Genomic DNA, 21,050 nt, shown 5'->3' with positions numbered 1-21,050 from the left:
ATATTGATAATTACATGGTATCTATAAGTAGTAGTTTTACTCTTTGCAAAAAGATTCTGCCTCCATATTTGAAAGTTCTGCAGTTTGGGTATTCCCTTACAGATAAACTGGAGAGGAAATGCTTATCTTTATTTTGCAGAAAGCAGCTCAAAGAATGGATGAAGACTTTAAAGCACAGGCACTTGACTCTACTCTTCCAAGTCCATCAGAGACTTTGCTTTCCATTCGACTGTTGGACTTTAAAACGAGTTTATTGGAGGCAATAGAAGAGCTGCGTATAAGAAGGGTAAATTTGTTTCTATTGGATTTGCTCTTTCTGTGTCTTATTTCTGTCTCTCTGTAGGTAATCAGAAAATGCTGCATAAGTGTGGCTAAACCTAATGCTGTATTTTAAATGATTCACCAGCCAGGGTTTTGTTTAAAAATATAATGGGTTTAGGTATTGGGTGTGTTACAAATTTCCCTGTAGACAGCACAAGGCAACAGGGTTGTATGGGAATGAACGTTTTTCTGTAACAACATAAGAAGTCACCAGAGTTCATAATCAGGATATTGAGAAAAGCTACATTAAATTATTGTCTTTCATTATAATTCTTCTCTTTAAGAGCAGCCTTTGATACAAAATGAAAAGAAAGAATCCAAGTGTTTTCCGAGTTCCCAAGTCTTTCTCTTTTCGTAATTGATTTGCCATTTGCTACAAAAGTGGTGATTTGGGCTGTTTACTTGTGCTTTTCAGAATTACCTGTGTGGGCAAAGAGCTATATTAAAACCACTTTATTTCACCATTTTTACATTACTAAACTATGGAGCAAGACGCCTGCAATAAATAGTGTATTGAGTGTTAGGGGTTTGTTTTTGAAATGAGCTGAATCATCTTGTAGTAGTACCAAGGTCAAATTGTTTCTGTGCTGGTAAAGGCAGCTGTTTTTTCTTGTAGTTAATTTGTCACTTTATTTTTCTGTGGTTACTTTTTCAGTTGTGTGTATGTAAACATTTCTATTTCTCCCCTTAGTTTTTCTGAACTGTTGTGTGTGTTGAAAGACCTAAAGTGTATTTTTCTTCATCTGATGAATTTGACCTGTTCAAAAGATGTGTATTATTACTTCTAAAATATTAGTATTGATGACATGCTTGATTTATGCTTATTTTAATCTAAGTGAAATGCTATAATCCTCTCTTTAAAAGCCGTGAACAAGAGAATGACTGCCATTAAAAAGAAAAAAAAAAGAGAGAGAAAAGGCTGCATGATGGTCCTTTCTTGGTGTAGTACTGTTGAAGCCCCCATGCTGTGATCCCCAGACCTGTGTTACAATGGTAGTGTTTAGTCTAGTCAGACTATTTATAAAATATTAAAAGTAAAGTATTAAAAGTAAAGACTGAATAATTCAACTTCATTATTAGATGTATAATGATATAATAATACCAATAATAATAATAATAACAACAACAATTACTACTCTATAGTGATCAGAGTATATTTTTCTTTACAAGACTACTTAGCTGAATTTACATGGTTGCACTTTTAATGCACTTGGTCAGAGCCTAAAGTGTTCACGGAGTGCCATGGGATTTCATCTTTTGGCATTTTTCTTTGGGTTTTTATGCCTTTTTGTGTCTGCTATACTACAAGAGTTTGTGGCCGTGATTTTGTAAAAGTTGTCTCAGAAGGGGGAGTAATTCTTTGCCTTGAAATTGTTTTTAATTTGAAAATTGATGTAAATGCTAAGAGCCATTTTCACAGTTAAGACATGGTCCTAAGATTCTGAAATAGCTGTGCTTTCCTTTACCCTAGAAAAATATATACATATGTATATCTTTACCTGTTTAGTTAGAAATTTAGGTAAAAAAAAGTAAGCAATTTACAAACAGCCAGATTGAACTCTTGGAGTGTCCTTGAATGCATTTTTGGTTGGTTTTGATAGTTCAGGGCTGCTTGCTTAGTATGTTTGAAGTTTGGAATATAAAACATAGGTATTTTGAAGAAGCAAGAGTTCTTGAATAATGTGGCTTATGCCTAGTAGCGTTCATTTTTATCTTTTAAAGTAGAATTTTGTATGGATGTTTTTGGTTTAAAATACCCCTACAAAACCCTCCCCCCATTTTAGCTATGAATTTCTTACAAACTCAGTCAACGTGAGGTTATTCTGTAAATTTTTAATCAGCCCTGAGAGGTAGTGCATAGACCAAAATATAGGGATAACTGAGAATTACAATGCCTGTCTTGCACCATGCTAATTTTTCCTGGGCGAAGAATGAAACTCAAAGACTGTGTCATCTGCTCCATCAGAATGTGCAGTAAAAGTGAAAATTCTGCAGGTTTCTTACTACTCCCACTTCCCAGGTTGCTTGTGAGGTTCAGTAGGCTGATAAGCTGAAGGAGGCAGTAGAGCCAGTACCATGGATTTTACTCTGATTTGTCTTTGACCTCTGACTTGGCCAGATGAGATTATTTTACCTCTGTTTGCATCTGTTTTTCTTCCCATTCTTGGTCTTGCTTGTCACTTCCAACAGGAGACTCTTTGGGACAGGACCTATTGTGTATTCTGAGTTTAATAAAGTGCCTGGAATGGTTGGTTAAGCTGCTGTACAAATACAGATTAAAAAATAAATTTGTGGGTGAAATTATCTGTGTGAAGCTTATAAAGAGCAAACTCTTAAACATGAAAATATTTTGAGAGACTTGTTGCAATCGTTACTCAATGTCATGATACTGTAGGTAAGCTCTCAAAAATACTTCAGAAGAGTTGCTCAGAGTAAGGGAGTGTTCATCTCTTTCATCTTCCAAAGGAAACCCTAATTCTTGATAGCTGTGCAAGTTTGTTCTAAACAATAATTGCTTAAATGATTATACTTGATGCAGCTTCACTTTGTTCCTTTGGCTATTCACAGGGTCTTTGTTCTCCATAGGACTGACATAATATGAATATGTAAGTAATTAAAATTCACCAAAAAATTATATTTCTCTTTCCCCTGCCTCACAGGGATTACTTCACACTCCAGTGGGTCTTTTGTTTTTTCCAGTTTAGCTTTCCCACTCATCCAGCACTGACAAAGCCAGTGATCCTTTTGTGCTGGATGTCCCTTCACTTACTTCCAATATTTGTCATTCTTGCTCTGCAGCCAGCTGAGTAACCTTTCTTCCTAACAGCCTTTTAACTGGATTTTACACCTAAGTGTAAATTAGGGATTTTTTTTCAGTAAAATGACAGACACAAGGACAGCTGAGTATCGGGGAAAAAAGTAAGTGTGTGGATTTAAGAGAATAAACAGCACTGAATTTCAGATCTCATGACTATGACATCCTGTGATATTGTTGTTTGAATCAGCAAGCAGTGTGTTAGATGATAATTTCTGTGTTGTGAGTAATGTGGCTTTTGATCAGAAACTGATTACTTGCAGTTGGAGAGTGTTCCAAGTATCAATGCAGGCATTTCCAAGAATATATTTTGATAGGAGAGATCTATTTAATTGTAGAGTAATTGTAATCCATGCAGTGGAGTCGAGGAGAGACCAATGAAATTTCCAAAGGAAAAATAGTGGTTGGTACAAATTTGTGTCTCTGCATCTGAAAATGGAAAGTTTTTGAGACTAGATTCCAAATATAGGTTGCTATTGCTTTTTGTCAACTGTCATAACTATGAAAATCCAACAGTGTTTTATCAGAAACTAAAGGTAGAATAATGCTTCTATAAATATCCTCTTTCCTTTTAACATTTGTCCTGGAAATAAAGCTTAAGAACAATATCCATGAGATCTACTAAAAATTGTACTGGTCTGCTTAGTTCATGAAGGAATTTCTAATTATAGTATGAAAGAATCAGAAATTGTAGTTTCTGTGAGTACTCTTTGAGCTGCATGAAAATTGGATGTGCAATTTTGTAGGAGGGAGACTGCAAGTTCAAAAAAGATAATAAAAGTACCTAGAAGCAGTTTTGGCTGCTTGGACATGAGCCAGCTGTACTCTGTTCCTAAATCTGTTCAGGGTCAAGAATCGAGGGGGCTTGACCAATCCACAGCCCATCTTGTAAAACTACAGCCTGAAGCAAACACTTTAAAGAAGGTTTGACACTTTCTAAAGGTTATAACGAGTAAATAAACCATCAAATTACTCCTCTTTTATTGTTATGGTAGTCTTTTTTTATAAAAACACTTAAATCCATGTAGTCCTAAGGCATCTAATAAAAAATGAACACTTTTAAGGTTTGGTGGGTTTTTGATCCCTCATGAGAGTTATATACAATATTGTTCTCCTAACAAAAACATTTTTGTCTTATTAAACAGCTGATAGAACTTCTAAAAAAAAAAAGTGCTTCACACAAGTTTTAGAAGCTTTCAGTTCAAAATGGGTAAACTATAAATGTCCTTTGGAAGATGTAAAAATGATGGATAGGGTTTTTAACTGTTGGCGATTTCACGTGAGAATGTTTTTATCATGTAATTGTCATTCTCAGTTTAAGTATTTATGATGTTTATTTCCTCAGCCATAGTTACATACATGCACATTTTTGATAGCTTCCAGATACACCTTTATAATTTGGGTGTAAGTTGGAAGAGTATTGTTCACTTAGAACTTTGCTTCTTATCCTCTTAAGTATTCACAGCAAAGGGCTCACTTAAAATGGAATTTAAGGCCATTTTCTTACCATTTTGAGAAAGACTTTTATTAATAATATATCATTTTCGTAGCATTTGTTGCTTAGTAACAGAAAGGATTGAAGATCACACCTTTTTAAAAGCTTCAAGCCAATCTCATTTTATCACTCAAGGGAAATTAGGGGGATGTATTTTCCTTCAGTACTTATAGAATAGTACCAGAAAAAAAAAAAAATCATTGCAACTGAGCAGCACTATTTGTTAAAGCAGAACTGGGAATCACTGATAATCTTTTAAGTGCTCTTTTTTTTTTTTACCATAAGTCATATGAAGTCTTTAGGTTTCTTCTCCATCTGTATTCTACCAGTATATGTCAGAGAAGCAAAAGTTTAAGAACTTTTCTCTGGTTCTCCATGAGCCAAATTTTAGTTTTAAATACCTATTTTATATGTAAAATTCACATGAGAGCTGAGGCATATATTTAGAATGTCTGCAAGAATCTTGAAATGCTTGGGAGTAGCCTCATGTGGAAAGAAATGTGCTTCTCTACAGACGTGTGCCTGTAAACTGTCTGCTAATCAAGACAGTCAGTTTTGACCCTAAAATGCTATAAAAGATGTCAAAGAATTATTTTGATTCACTTGGGACATATTTTGCACTTTTTTTTTTTTTTTTTTTTTTTTTGAGGACTTATTAGCAGATATTGTATTAAGTGAGAAAGGGTTGCAAAATCTTCAACACTGTTTTGCATCAATTGTTGAAGTGTTATAAATGTCCTTGAATCAGAAACTTGGAGCCCTTATTCCCACTGGACTTCAGAAAGAATTGCAGTATATTTTATAGCCAAAAAATTTTGTGTTCTCTCCTTCACTTGGGAAGGAGAAAGAGCCTCCATTTGTTCTTTGTGTGTCAGGAAAGGTGTTGCTTCATCCAGAGGTGGGATCTTTTTACTCTCATGGCAAACAATAGTTGTTCAAGGTCTTGCAATTTGGTAGAATTGTACTTAAACCCCCGTATTAAGAGAATGAACCTTTTGAGGCCTTCTTTTGTTTTTTTTATTAGAGAGAGCCATGGCCTTTTTTCCCAAGTTGTGACTGTTTCCTAAAGGTTCTAACCAGTATGAGGTGTAAGTCACTTCAAGAGTACTGGAATTTTTCCAACAATTAAGATTGTGAGATTTAAGCTGTAGTGAAGTTGAACTTAAAAACAGCGTAAAATTTGCACATGATATATCAAAATGCACAGTTCAAGTATTGGCAGTATTCTTTTACCCTCACACAGCTTGGCCCTTGCTGGACCTCAGTAAATGTTGGTGCAATGATTCATCAAAGAGAAGTCAGGCTTGCCTTAAAGTGGTGGCTTTCCCAAGCTGCCCATCAGCGTGCAGAGCAAAGGCAGAAAGCAGCCTTCTGAAGGTCAGTGGCACATTAGTGCAGCTCTGCAGGTCCTTGAAGGATATTCATTCTTTTTGACTATGTGCAAAAACAGGACGGTGCTGAGTTGCTTATGACATGCATCAAAAACCTGAATATTGTTCTTGCAGGAAGTCGTGACTGTTCATCTTTTGTTCTTCCTTTTTTTGAGTATTGGATTTGTGAAGGAAGGGCAGTGCTCATAAAAATTGGACTCCAAAGGGAAGCGGATTCCTGTTGAGAAAAATTAACTTTAATACCAGAGTGTTTCAGGAAAATTCACGTAAATATTTAGCAACTGTGATTATCAGAAGGTAACTCTCATGTGTTATCAGAAGTAATTGTTTGATTCTTGACAAAGTGCTTCTGCAAGAACAGGATCTGTAACACATTTTCCTGCTATTGGTACCTTTTGTGGATCCTGGGGGAAACTTTGGACCTCAGTAATGGTCTTCTTGGATTTTCTGGTAGCTCGTCTTATCAGAAATATGTGTTGATTACCCATGATTCTGTTTCAGTTTCTTTTGGTAGGTCAGAAGGCTTCTTGGCATAGAAAATAATGATAAATATTTCACTTTTTCCATAATAACCGAAGTAATCACTGACGAAAACTTTTCAGTTGTCCTAGGAGATGTCACAAAGAATAAAGATGCAAATGCTTTGAGCTGAATATTTAAGGTGCTCCAAAGATTCTGATTCATTAATTATGATTATCTGTATGCACTTCTGTGTCTCACTGAATTTCACTTCCTCTCAGTGTTTTGACTTTTTTATGTTTGTTTTTAACTAGGAAACAGAAACTAATTATGAAGACCAAATAAACAAAATTGTTATAGAGAAACAGGAACTTGAATGGCAAAAGGTAACTTTCCTGTGTGCTTTTAGTGTTTTACCTGCTGAGATTTAGTTTTAATATGTTAATATAAATTGTGATTTATTACAATTCCTCTTTTTAGAGCTATTTTAATTTCAATAGTAGAATGTTCTAGCCAGTAGCTTATTATTTAGCCATGAACATCTGTAGCTTTTCTTTTGATTTGGATTGTGCCCAGTTTAGCAATGTTTTTAACAAGATAATGTAATAATATTTGGCATGACTTTGCAATCTTCAGTCAAAAGAGTTGGAAATACTGAAGCAGGGGGACGTTTAGCTGAATCTGAGGCATGTTGACACGTGGGGAAAGCTGTGTAGCAGCTTCTCTGTATTGTGCTTGGCTTTGGCAAGTGCAAATATCAGTGCATCAAACAACTTCCCTTGCAATCTTGTGGAAGTGGAGATTTTTCCAAAAAGTTATTTTGAACCTGAAGTTGTATGTTACCCTTACTCAGAAGTAGTCTGTCAGCTTTTAAATGTTGGAAATGAAGTATTCAGTAACCTAAGTCCAACATTCTTCTCAGAGTTAGGGCTCCTGAGGTTATGCTTTGCTAGGAAATGCATTCCCTTCTTTAATACAATCAAACCTATGACCCCTGTCACTAGGGCACGAGATAAAAGGCTGCACTCCGTATATTTTACAGCCCCAGAAAAAACAATAATTTCAGCTCTATCCTTGATCTTGGGATATTTAACATCTTAGTTGTAAAGGAAGGCTAGTTCATCTTGGAGTTCATCCTAACCATCTTAAATTAATAATCCTAACTCTGTGCTTTTCTTTCTTGAAAGATATATATGTGCACACAGAAACAGGAAACATTTTATATTTGTAAAAGCAAGAGTGCTTTCAATTTGTAACCCTTCTTTGCTTTTCTTAACCTAGCTTTGCAGTGCTTAATATTCTGGGTTCAAAAGGGAGGATTTCCACCCATTCTAAGACCTTAACAGCGATTTAATTTACCACTCATAAAGGAATGGGACTTACAGGTAGTGAGGTGAACTCTGTTCCTGTACTTTGCACTTAACATTGGCACACGGCAGAGCTGATCAGTGAGTGGTAGATTTTGGGAACTTCATGTGAGCAAATATTCTGGAACTTCAAAGGATCAAGCTAATACAAATTTCCAGTCTGGGAGGCTGCAATAAGATGAAAATTCTAAGTATGGCATTTAAATTGAATTTGTGACCTGGATGTTTCTGAATGCAGAATCATGTTAACCACAGCAGTAGTTCCATAAGTAGACATCTTCCTCTGGTTTGTCAAAGGTTCTGTTTTACCATTTCCTTCATGGATTTCCCTTTCAGTCAACATTTCTGTTATTCATTTTATTTTACCTTAAATTTAGCTACCTAGTTTGAAATAAAGACATTATTTCAGCTAAGTCATATTACAATATTACAGCTTGTCTACATTTTATAAACATACTGCTGCTGCTCTTGAAAAAAAATACACTCAAGCAGGGGAAACAGAATAACTGGAGAAGATATTCCTTTAAATCTATACTCATACTTGTATAACATTACAATATCAAAGCTTCATATTTAAAAAAAACTCTGCTTTTTTCTTCAGTCTCACTGTATCACACATACATGGCATATATGGAAAATTTCTTCCAAGTCTTAATTTCTGACAGAGATAATACAATCGTTTTATCTGATAGTCTTGTGTGTCAGGCTTGTTAGAAAATGAATATTTGTAGACACTGCCCTGTCTTTTTGAAAATAAAATACCTCAGTTGAATGTACAGTACAAGAAAGTAGTATGCTATAAAGAGTTCAGCATGGGTTTTTTTTCCATTACATCTGTAATAAAGTTATATAAAGGATGACTGTTTAATGAAACCAGTCTGATAACTACATAATTTATTCCATGATATTGCCTTGAATTCCTGTATTTTATAGTACCATCTTAATTTGGCAGTGCTGTGAATGTAAGATTTTATTCCTGTGGTGAGCAGGTGATTTTTTTTGTGCCTGCAGTACTTTTCTGCCTTGCTACTTCATGTGCCTGTCACCCCCTGGAAAACCTGTCCTTGGACACAGGGCTGAGGGACAGCCTCAGGAAAACATTTCTCAGGACTTTTATGTGCTTCTGAATATTCATTTATGTTCTGTGCATTGTTTGTTACACATAATCAAAACTTCCTCTACTTCTCTTATGATGAGTTCATAAGTATGGATATGCAACATGTTATCTCCACAGATTCTTGTCTTCTAGCAAGAGGCAACAGCTCTCGCTTGTACAGTGTGGAAGCAACACCAACTTGCTGGAGAAAACAGCAATTTTGGAAGGGACTTTGTTTAAAAACTCTCAATTTCTATTAAGGCAGATGAAGAAATTGGACTCCTTGTGTATGATACAGATTTTCAATTTATTTTCTCCCACTCATTCTTTTTAATAATCTCCATTTCTTTTTGTGCAGTCATTACTGGATTGTTTCCTGTTACAAACTAATATTTCTAAGCTAAACACTCATCTATATTTTGAGATTGTTGTTCAAGGACAGAGCCTCTTAACTACTTTTACCTAATATTTCAGTGTTTAGAACTGAAAAAACCTGGTCTTCCATGCATACCTTCCAAGGTAAAGGGGAAGTATCTTATAGAGAAATACAGTGCTTAAAGATGTTGGAGATTTCTGTCTTGTAGAGTGTAGCCTATGAGAATATGATATGAAATAATAATACCAAAAAAAGTACATCTTCACTCATTTTCTTGTTTTTATGGATGGACATAAAACCAGGCTAGAGGGTGATAAAAATCTCATACTATTGCATTACACTTAGTTATTTCTGTCTTCCTTCAGCTCTTTCAGGTAGCTTGGTAAATGACTAAAATTTAACTATAAACAGAAGAACAGATAGATAGTTTTCGATGGGATTCTATTTTTAACGGATATTAAAATTCTGTTGTAAATAACTGCACCAGTGTCAAAGTTCTGTCTTAAGCTGGCAGTGGATGTGAATTGTTTCTGCAGGCTGATGGGATGGGTAGGAGTTCTTACAGAAGTCCTAGTAAAAGGTGTGCATTCCAGAGAATACAGGAGAAAGGAGAATTGTTACCTGTTAAGAATGAAAGAGAAGCTTCTACAAAAAGCCAATTACTAGTTAAAAAAATGTCTTTTTAGTCTTCAGGTTTTTTTTGTCAGTTGCATCTTTCTAAAAATATTTAACAATAAGCCAGCCTTTTCTTGAAATACTTGATTATGATTTGCTCTAAGATAATACTTAACTCACACTGTTGTTATTTCACATGAGCAGGAAACTCTGCAGCATCAGACCGACACACTGCAACAACAAAATAAAGAAGCTATGGCAGCTTTTAAAAAACAGGTAACAAAACAAAGCCTTTGGCTTTAACTGTGGGCTTTTAAAATATGGTGGCATCGTAGCAAGTTATCACTTAGTATGAAAATATTTTTCCATTGCATATGAAATGTTAGAATATACAGCTCAAAAAAAAATCAAAATCACATCCTTTCTTCTGGCCACACCACTATGCTTGTATTTTGGCAGTTCTTTCCAGATGCCCCTCCTCCTGGAATTTTTTGTTTTTATATTTCAAAAACCTCCTAGAGAAGATAATGCTTCTTCTAATACTTTCCCTATTCTGCTTTGTTTGGTTTTCCCCCTCTAATTTAGCATGACCTCTGCAAAGGTAGATTCATAAACCCTGATAGAAGATCTGCCACACAAATGACCCTGCTCAACATTTGAAAGTGTGTTTCACTCTTGCATTTTATTCTCCATATTACAGTGAGCAAGCACAAGTGCTGAGAGGCCTTGCAGAGAATATTCACAGGAACTGAAACTGTTGCCCATGGTGATGAAGAATTTGTCATTAATGCAATCATGTCACACAAAAAAGAAACTGACAAGCCATTAGGTTTTTTCCTTGAAAAAATAATTTGAGATTTACAAACTTCTCCTTGTAGAACTGTAGAGTTCTACAGTTCCCATATATAGAAAACCCAGGAATTATACTGTGCAGGTTAATATAACTATATTGTCTTGTTGAATAAATAAAATTATTGCCATGTGCTGTTCTGATTTTTTTGTTTTGTTTTGATTTTTTTAATGTGACTGACAACCAAGTTACAGGCAAGAATGTTTGCCATGGAAGAAGAAAAGGTACTCTACAATTATTTGTTGTTTGTCATCCAAAGAAGAGCATAAGCAAATGATAATTATATAAACATACCAAACATATCCTAAGTATAAACTATGTGTATTGCAATTACATTATGTTTTTTGTTATGGCCTTTGCCATAACAAAAAAGAGCCATAGACTTGATGAAAGCCAAAGGCTTGATGAATAGAGTCAGAAGTGGTGAAAATGCACTATTGTGTTTTTTCTTTTTATAGCGATATTTATGTACATTTTAAAATTATTTAGCTGAATTATTCACCAATGAATTGTTCTGTCGTAGCAGAGTAACACTATTTTTGTAGCATTCTTTGATAAATTCTTGTAAATGCATTTATTCTGCCTAAATCCTGAAGTACAGCTTTTGTTGAAAGGGAAAATACCAACTTGCTGTAGAAACAAAAGAAAAAGAAATTGATGGACTGAAAGAAACATTAAAAGCATTACAGGTAAACTATTGCTTTTGTAAAATAACATTTCTTTAAATGCAAGTGTTTTGGTTTTACTTTTATACTAGTAAAACAATAGTTCATTTTAAGAGGCTCTGTAAGGCCTTATTGTTTAATCTTTCTAGGACACCTCGCTTTGTAAAACTGAGTTTATGTTCTAGTTTTCAGTGACTACTTTAAATGAACTTTCCAGCTAATGTTCTTTTCCTCCAGAAGACTCAAAAGTCCGAACAGTGTGTGAAATGTGCTTTCTTTTCATTTCCAGTCTTCCTCTTCCTTCACATTCTTGTTTTCCTACTTCACACCTGCCTGGGATCCCTGGTTTTGGACTCCTAAACAGAACTAAGTATTCGCCCCAGGCCTCCACCTTGCAGTGCTGCCTGTGTTTTTCAGTGGTTTCCTCTGTTTCACTGGGAGGTTTCTGTATTTATACTTGACCCATGGCTTAAGACCAAGGCAGATATATTGAAAATGGATCACTAGCATTGTAATGCATTGCCAGATTTCAGGTGTTACCAGGAACTAATTATTTTTCTACTCAAAACTGAGTGGAATAATAATTCTGTTAAAAACAAAATGGCTCTAATGGATTATTACTATGATTTTGAAACCTGTTTTGGTTCTTATTAACATTCTCTTATAATGGAATGCATTCACTTGGTAGCAGACTGTTTGTTTTATCATTTAGTTAACACTGAATGTACTTCAGGAGCAAAAGAAATTGTTTTTTATGCCTGGACTTCTGAGCAATATCTGTAAGGATTTTGTTGCTTGCTCGAACCTTGGCATAGCACAGATGATGTACAATATCCATCCCTCCATGGTCTGCTGAACATAATATGTGGACAGCAAGAGTAATGAAAGATCCCACTGGCCTTTCTTTTGGAAGATGAATCACAAATTTAAAAAAAAAATCTTAAATGCTGAATCAAGCATTTGATTCAAGATCAAGCATTTGTGTCACAGTACAGTTCAGATCTAGGAAATTCTGCTGTGGCTTGAGGAAGCAGGAGGTCACAATGGACATGTGCTCACAGGGAGATTGTTTGGAAATGAGCCTGATACAACAGTGAAGAACTTTTAATTCAGATCTGTGTTCTTCTCTGTAGATTCAGAACCCTGCCTTAAAATGATTTTTCTCTAGGTTTTTTCTTAGTAATATTTTCTGTATAACATTTGTACACTCTGGGTTCTTTGACAACACTCTGTTTTTCCCTCTTGTGCTTAAGCATTATGCAAATCAAAATACTCTGTCAGTGAGGTATTAAAAATGTAATATTTTTAATACCTCACGTATATTATTAAAGCATGTGAGATTGTTATATTATATCTTTATATACTACCATTTAGAATATCTACTAAGATTTTTTTTTGTTGTTTTTTTCCAACAGGGAACACATTTCTATTCCTGTAGCAGTTGAGGGAATACTTTCATTTCTATCTTTGTCTTCTCTTCTGTTTATTTCCAAGGGTCTAGTTTACAGACTGTGGTCCATTTGCATGTTGTTTTTATGATGCCTGTCAGAAAATACAAGGATTTATGCACTTCTTCAAAAGTCCTCTAGTAACAAATCAGTGTAAAATGGTTTTATGTAATTTAAATACTGAAGTAACATTATGAAATAAAGTGAACCTAATAATACATGAAATTGTGCCATCAGTAATTCAAAACCAGCATTACTGTATTGGATGGATTTATAACAAATGCAATTAAATCCTTGGCATAAAAATACATAATTATGCAGGTTGTTGTCAGAAAAAATGTAAGTACCATTTAATGAATAACTCTCTGTTGTTTTACAGATTTCAAAATACACTTTACAAAAGAAACTGAATGAAATGGTAAGAAAATAATGAAAGTGAAAAAATAAGAAGCTTTAATGAAAAGAGTATGCTTGGGGTATAAGCCACTACTAACTGGCTTTAATGCTTAAATGATATATGATAGTTATTACAAGTAACCCAAAGAGGTATCAGCTTCAAATCTGAAAATCTTGTAAATGCAATGTTTTTAGGTTTTTGTAGTATGATAGCTACTGTTCAGCATGTGGTATTTTTTTTCACTGAATTAAAGTAGAATTGGTACATTTGTTCTCTTTATAGATTAAAGATTTTTTAAGAGACTATCATTTAAATAATGTAATTTTATTACTCTGATACGATCTAGCATAATAATCTCAAAAAGTAATAGAGAATTCCTAGCAGTTCTTGATTTTGTTTTTAAGAAAAACTGGAGGTTTTCTTCTCACTCTTTTTAACTCCTGAGAATTAGTTCTTAACATCAGTTTCCCTGAACAGTTTAGATTTCATCCAGTGCAGCTCACTCCCTTTGACACAGGGAATAAATTTACCCAGAGTGACAGCATAGGGCTCTGAACCCTGTTGTCTGTTTTAGGAAGTGAAAGAGTGAGCCACAGAAACATTGCTAGGCTTGATTGAATAAATGCTGTGAAAATTCTGCTGCTGCTCAACTGGAAAGAATAAAGATAATATTGTCAGACCATTACAAACTGGGATTTTAATTAAGAAGCTCAAAAAACTAGAGTCCAGTTTAGCTTTAAGTACCATGACATTTGTACTGAAAGTCATCTTCAACGCTACAGTGGTTTTACACAAAATATGGTGAAATTGAATAATATGCCCTCTGACCTGGGAGATAAGGCTACAAGTTAAAGATCAAAGGCAACGTAAAATGTGTTTTGTCTTACTTCACTTTTAACTTGTATTTTTTTCCTAAAATGCTGATCTAAAAATGTGTTGAAAATATACAGAATAACTGAACTTTCGTTTAGGTCATTTTACTTATTATCTTTCTTTCATCACTTACAAGCTCAGTCTGCCATATGAACAAGACTATTTAAAGGACAGCACCTTTTCTTTAAGCTGGAAATGCATCTGTGCTGCTTAAAGAAATATATTTCTTATGTTCATAAACTTTTCATTAAATGATCATTTGAATATTTTGAAAGCATTTGCTTTGATCCAGAGTATGGTAATTTAAAATGCTATTGAGTGGGGGCAAGATGCTGGAAATCCTCTTTTGCATGTAGCACTGAACAGAACACCTCCAGTTGGGACTTATTTAGGGAAAATGCTCTAATATGACATGATGAAAACAAAATACCCCACAAGGTAAACAAAAGTGAATTTTTTCCTATAACCTTTTGCAGTAGTGGGCTAATGCAGTTTTAGACCAGGTCAAATTCTACCAACTTTACTCCCTGAGTGGTTGCACTGAAATATTTGGAGCATTCAAGGGATCAAAGGAGTAGCTGCCCATGTAGACTCTTGGTCATCACCAATGGCAAACTGTTTAAAAATCAAGTAGATGAAATTCTGAACCAGTCATTTATCTGAGACCCATTTCTATTTCAATTTTGTTAAAGACAGATTAGGTGGTTCTCTGGTGTGTGTTTTGAGAGTAAGCAGATGTGCTGCTCAGTTTATATCTGGCACCTTAGAAACCCTGCCAGTCAGTGAAGGTGCTTCTGTGTGTGCTGGGGACTGGGTGTGCCTTACTGATGTAGCTTTTTATTCTGTTTTTATTCCTTTAGTTCTGTTCTTTTAGAATGGCATATGCAATGTTAATACTTTACATAAACGCTGTGTTTTAGCATGTTGTCCAGTTAAGTTTATGCAAAAATTGTAGTGCTGTTATAATTCTTACCATATATGCAATAATTTTGATGTAGTGGAAGGTTTTGTTTTGTACTGAACGACAGTGTAGAGACAAACAAAGGATTTTTTTGGTCTTTTATTATTTATTTGTCTTTATTATCGTCTTTCCCCCCCACAATTAGTGTTGATTTTTGTATGCAATGCAGTTGTTTTACACCTCGCTGCATATGGGCAGTAGCACTCATGCAGTCAGGAGGGATTACCACAAAGCCAGTTCAGTTGATAGAATACACTTTAGTGTGAGCTCTTATTTCTTTTCCTGCTGCTGAAATTAGGAAGTAACTAGAGGAAAATGGTCAGGTGTTGGTTTCCTGACAAATGATACACTGGAGAATGCCAGGACTCTGTATGTGGCATCTGTTCTTGTCTTCCCTTATTGTTTTTATTGGAAACTAAATGTATGTGAAACCATTGAGTGAAGCTGCAGTCAGATGGTCTAGGTTGCTTAAACCCTACCACAGAAAAGAGGGAATTCAGATCCAGATAACCCACATCATTCCCAGCAGACGGGGAACTGTGTTCCCACCTGAACTGTGCCCAGGAGCTGCTGGCACAGTCAGGTGAGTCCTACTTGGCACAGGCCAAAATGTGTCAGAGATATTTTAACAGTACAGGCATTTCCTGAGAACTTCCCTGCCACCATTTAGTTTTCTAATACAGGTGTAGTTGTCAAATGAATGAAAAAGGAATCACTGCAAAATGTTAAATAAACTTTAAAAGTTGATATGTTTGTAATAATCTAGGATGCTTTTGTTTCCTTTCTGCATCTTTTAGGAGTTTGCCTGTAATCATACTATGTTGTTTAAAAACACAGTGAGGAGGCAGTGATACAGTATAAATTCAACCCAATTATTTTTAAGTAGAAAAATGGTGAGAACTGGAGGAACTGTTGTGAAAAAAAATTCCTATTTCAAAGATCTACAGTTGGTAGTGTGTTGCATAATTTTCATGTGATCTTGCCTTTGGTCTCCGTGCCATTGCATCTCCTTTGTTTCTCTGACACTTTCACCTCCCAGTTACCACCTTCTGCTTCACTGAGTACCTCTGACTAGTGACTCAGACTCTAATTTCCAGAATATCTTTGAGATATGAGCCATTCCCTCTTTGTGTTTCTGCAGTCACCCACTTGACCCTGAGCTATTTCTCGGGTCTAGTTCCACCAAGAAATCATTGTGCCTCAACAAGCCATATGGCCACAATCAATTCCACTCCCCATCCCAGCTTATCTTTATTACTGGTGGAGGGCAGGGCAATAATTCCTGGTCTTGCAGTATCAGACAGAAGGAAGAAGAACCAAGATTCTGTGGGTCTCACTCTAGCTCCAGGGTCATCCACTCCCTATCCTGCAGTGTCTCCTGGTGTTTCTTGATTGGCTTCTATGGAAGAATGTTATACAGCCTTTTCACTGGGAGGAGACAAATCACATACTCAGGCTTTTATTTCTCTGTGTGTTAAGCCTGGAGAGCAGCCTGCCATCAAAAATCATATTTAGGGTGTGTTAAGCTCTTAATAAAACTTGCAGATAGAGTAGGCCAGTTCCTTTTCCCCCTGGAAAGAACCCTGTGAAGTAGCAAAGCACATTTCAACTTTCTGAGAGAGGAGGAGGGACTAACACTATCTTGCTGGCAAGAAACACTTTTCTTAGAAACACTAAGAAAAAAATCCATATTAAAAACTGCAAAACCCCTCAGATCTTGCTACAAGCTGTTCAAGTCTCAAATTAGGGCTGTGTCCCTGTTCATCGACCTCTTAGAATAAATATACCTGAGGGAACTACCAGGAAAAACAAAGAAAATCTTTCCTTTTAATGTTTTTCTTATAAAATTAACCTCCTAGCATTAGTTAAGCACAGATCTTCAACAGTTAATTTATGTTCAGGAAAAAGAGAAAGTATAAGAACGTTTTCAACCTACATTCCTTGCAGTGATTTCTGTAAGTGGTGGTGTTTCTTTACCGGTGCTTCCATTATTACTTTCCATTTGCTGTAGTGTGTTTAATTTCATACCTTATAAAACATGAGAAATTTGTATTGTATATCCTGTTTTGCTAGTCTTATGGTGGTCATTTCATTTGATTACTATCAGCTTTTATTATCCTCTGATGCCCGGACATGTATTGCATTTGTTACTGTGTGGAAATGGAGCCTTGCCAAAGCCAAACAGACTGGGCCAGATGCATCCTGGTGTAACTTGAATTTACACACAGGAATGAATTTGGCCCAGTCCATTTTAATTGCTGTGTTACTCTACTGTAGATTAGAAATAGATTGGATAGCTAAACAAATGGTTATCCTTTCTGAGGAATTAATTTAAGCCATTCTCTTCAGAAAAATTAGTTTTAAAATTCACCAAATAGTACCTACAAAACTGTTAACAAAAATACTCTATAAGGAAGAACACAAAAATCTTACTCTTATAAGGATAACAAAAAGAATTGTCACTGAACAGTTTCCACAAAATGAGAAAAATTGGTAAAATTCATTAAATATTTGTACTTAATTGCAACATGGGTTTCTTTGTGGTATTACTTAGGCCAACATGTGAATAGAAGTAAAAAAAGTGTCAGTGCTTACAAAAGTAGTTAGAAACTTCCCATACACATACAGAAACTGATTTTGTTATATTTGAAATTATTAGAACAGCTAATTGATACTGAGGAATTAAGAATTACTCACTGAAAGGTTATTTATATTTTTCTGGGAAGCATGGGGTATTAATCTGTATTAGTCTCACTAATCTAAATCAAAGTCACCTCTATTCTAGAAATAGTTAATGCACTTCTGATTTTGAGCAAGTGTGTTGAAATTCTTTTATTAGGTATGTCAAGTAAACAAACTCTCTCCTAATTGCCCTTGGCTGTGTCATTTTTTGCGAGGCCAGGACTGGAATGGATGAAGTTGTCAGGAGTCTCTTGAGGTGGCTCACAGCAGGGTCAGGGGAGCCAGTGTCACAGAGCCAGAGGTCTTTAGTACCTCCTTGGATAGATTCTGTAGCCTGCCTGTGCAACCTGTTCCACTGTTTGCTCACCCTGACAATAACTGTCTTTCCCCTCAAGTTTAAGTGAAATTTTTTGTCTTTCACTTTGTGTCAGTGAGCACCACTAAAAGGAGTCTGGCTGTGATTTCTTTATTCCTTTCACACACACAGCTCCCCTGGTATATATACATTTATCAGCTCCTCTCCAGGCTGAGTTGTCACAGGTCCCTCAGCCTCTCCTCAAATGTCAGATGCTCAAATCCTTTGATTATCATGATGATTCTGTCTCTCTTCCTGCTATTTGGAAATGGGAAAGGTCGTTAGATATTAAATAGACAACTGAAAGATTCTGGGAATGATTTTGCATTTATGCTATTAAATTGAAAAGCACTTGGAGAGCTACTTACTGTCCTTAAATGGGTGCTTCATTTATGTTCCTAACAGGATCAAAAATTGCAGATGCACTTAACAGCAAAAGAGGAGCATCATAAGAAACTGAATGAAGTTGAGAGGTGTTATGCTACTATTGCATCTCGGTTTGGGATTGTGAAAGGTGTTCATGGGAAGCTAGAGCACAGTGGTATGTATGTCTTAAAAGCCTTCCAGCACTTGTTTTTGCTGTGCTTTGATGACAGTCAGTTGGAGACACTTGAAAACTCAGAAAAATAGCAGCTACCCCCATACCAAGCATCAGATATATTGGTAGGTTCCTCAGTGCTCTTTGCTGATCCACTGCTACCGTGGTGTGTGTGACCACACTGGGAATTATATTGAGGAACTATCAAACAAAAAAAAACCCACCCCCAAAACACCAAAAAAACTTTTCAAATATTGAATCTCACTAAATTTTTTGTTTCTGCCTGAAATAATTTTTTTTAATCAAATCTCATTTCAATGAACTGGCAAGCTATTCTTTGCATATTTGTGGTATTTCAGTACCTCAAATTACTTGTGTTCTAGTTTTAGAATTTTAAATCCAGAACATTATTGGCTAACCAGTGTCCTGCTGATTGTATTTCAAAGCTAGAGAGTGAGCACATGACTTTAGCTGAAAAAGAATTTTACCAGTTTCATCCTGCTTGTTGTTCTGGGGGATTTTCCTAAGTTGTATCAGAAGATAGCTGTTATGTTCATCAGTATTTTAATTTTTAAAGCACATATTCTCATTCAAAGCTGCAGAATTGCTTATGGTGCTGTAAGGCTGTAAGCCATCATACCCCATGATGGACCATCTCTAGCAGAAAAGGAGAGGCCATTCTGGGTGTCTGCAGTTCTTGTATGCAAGTGCCAGAAAACTATTGAGGAAAATAAAAAAGATTAGGGGTGAAAAATAGAAATCAGGAAACAGAAAAGGATGAAGGGGAACCTCAGAGGATCGAAATATAAAGATTGAATAGAGCTGTCTGAAAAAGTACAGGAACTAGTAAACATCTTCAGCTTTTCATTGTGGAATTTCAAGCAATTTCAGCTGTATAAAGTTTGAGAAAAAATTCCCCCCACCCCCTTTCAGCAGAAACAGAAGTCATTCTTAGAATTTTTTGCTGTGCTAGCCTCTGGTTTTTTTTCTGTCTTCCATAGCCTATGTGCATGTAACTCTGTACATCTGTTAACTCAGTTATTAATTTGTTCTGTGGCCCATTATGTTCTGTGTTAGTCTGAAAATAACTAAACTCATCAGAAAATTACAAGAAAGTCTTTAAAAAATAAAACCAAGATTAAAAGTCATATTAAAATAACATTGTAAGACACTGAAAATTAAATTACAGCTATAAAAGACAAGCCAACATACAGAAAAGTCTTAACTCATTGTTTGAGGTATAGACAATGGTTACCACCTGGTATAATTCTCCAGAGTGGTATCAAACTACACAGAAAAAGTAGTTGAATTATATTTGTAGTTTTAGGTTTATTTTAAAAAATAAATTATATGCACATATATTGAAGTTAGAAATCAAGTGTTTGTTCAGATGTGAAGTTATTTGTTAACATGCTTTGACTTTTTTTTTAAAGTGCAGGAAGCCATACAGCACAATAAGAAACTAGCATCAGTGAATAAAAGACAAGAGACTGAAATAAGTAATCTGAAGGAAGTGAGTACAGTGCACATTTCTGAATGGAGAATGATCCTTGCGGGTCCCTTCCAACTCGGAATATTCTGTGATTCTTTGGGTCTTCCAAAAGCTGCTGATGTATTAACAGAAGTAGTGAACAAGCAGCAGAACCGTTTTTCATTCTGTGACTAATGGCTAAATTAACATCCACAGGCACCTTAGTTAAAACTGGAGCAGCTCTGAGAATTTTCTGTAACCTGTGAATTTTTATTTACCTCTACATTTTATGGCATTACATTACATTACCTCTACATTTTATTTACATCTACAATGCCCTCCTTGTTTCTTGCTAATTATTAACCTCTCTTCTTCCTGTGCTGTGCTGCCTTTCCTCTCTGTCTGTGGGGAAGGTAGCAGTGGTGTTTTCAGTGTAGTCTGAGGTACAACATGAAGAGCAGTTGCCATGGAGGCGAGCTGGTGCCTTGAACACGGGATAAAATGTGTAACTGAATCCCTCAAGTGGGAGAGTTTTGTGACAAGGCAGCTGAGACATCAGATTATGGTGATTCTATTCACAAGGAAGTTGTCACTAAGCTCTTTTCTCTTGCCTCTATTCAGGAACTCCTCTTTGCCAGGTACATTTTTGAGTTGCTCTCTTGAACACAGGTAATAGTGGAAAGAATAATGTTCTTTTCCCTTTGAGCTGTTTCTTGAGAGCTGACAAGAGAAAAACAAAAGGACATTCAAAAGTCGGAATTGTTCTGTAAATTCAGTATCTTTCCACACCACATCTCTTCTTTGTATCTCCTTATCTTTTTATTTTCCTCCTTTTAATTTTTTTTCTCCTTTAGATTCTGCAATGATTTTATGTA

The 21,050-nt window shown here is 35.5% G+C and overlaps 1 protein-coding gene across 1 annotated transcript in view; it reads left to right on the top strand.

Annotated features, from left to right (window-relative positions):
- Positions 1 to 143: 143 nt before the first annotated feature.
- The window catches only part of CCDC73 (coiled-coil domain containing 73), a 46,602-nt gene continuing 25,695 nt past the window's right edge, over positions 144 to 21,050 (top strand). Inside the window, exons 1-8 of the mRNA XM_039725094.1 lie at positions 144 to 286; positions 6,796 to 6,867; positions 10,140 to 10,211; positions 10,974 to 11,009; positions 11,400 to 11,474; positions 13,278 to 13,316; positions 18,572 to 18,707; positions 20,138 to 20,217. Of these exons, the coding sequence (XP_039581028.1) occupies positions 155 to 286; positions 6,796 to 6,867; positions 10,140 to 10,211; positions 10,974 to 11,009; positions 11,400 to 11,474; positions 13,278 to 13,316; positions 18,572 to 18,707; positions 20,138 to 20,217 (642 nt within the window). The 5' untranslated portion in view covers positions 144 to 154. The remainder of the gene's footprint in view (positions 287 to 6,795; positions 6,868 to 10,139; positions 10,212 to 10,973; positions 11,010 to 11,399; positions 11,475 to 13,277; positions 13,317 to 18,571; positions 18,708 to 20,137; positions 20,218 to 21,050) is intronic.

This window comes from Passer montanus, unplaced genomic scaffold (genome assembly GCF_014805655.1).
Source record: "Passer montanus isolate IOZ18808 unplaced genomic scaffold, ASM1480565v1 scaffold54, whole genome shotgun sequence".
NCBI lineage: Eukaryota > Metazoa > Chordata > Aves > Passeriformes > Passeridae > Passer > Passer montanus.
This window is presented reverse-complemented; position numbering and strand designations above follow the sequence as displayed.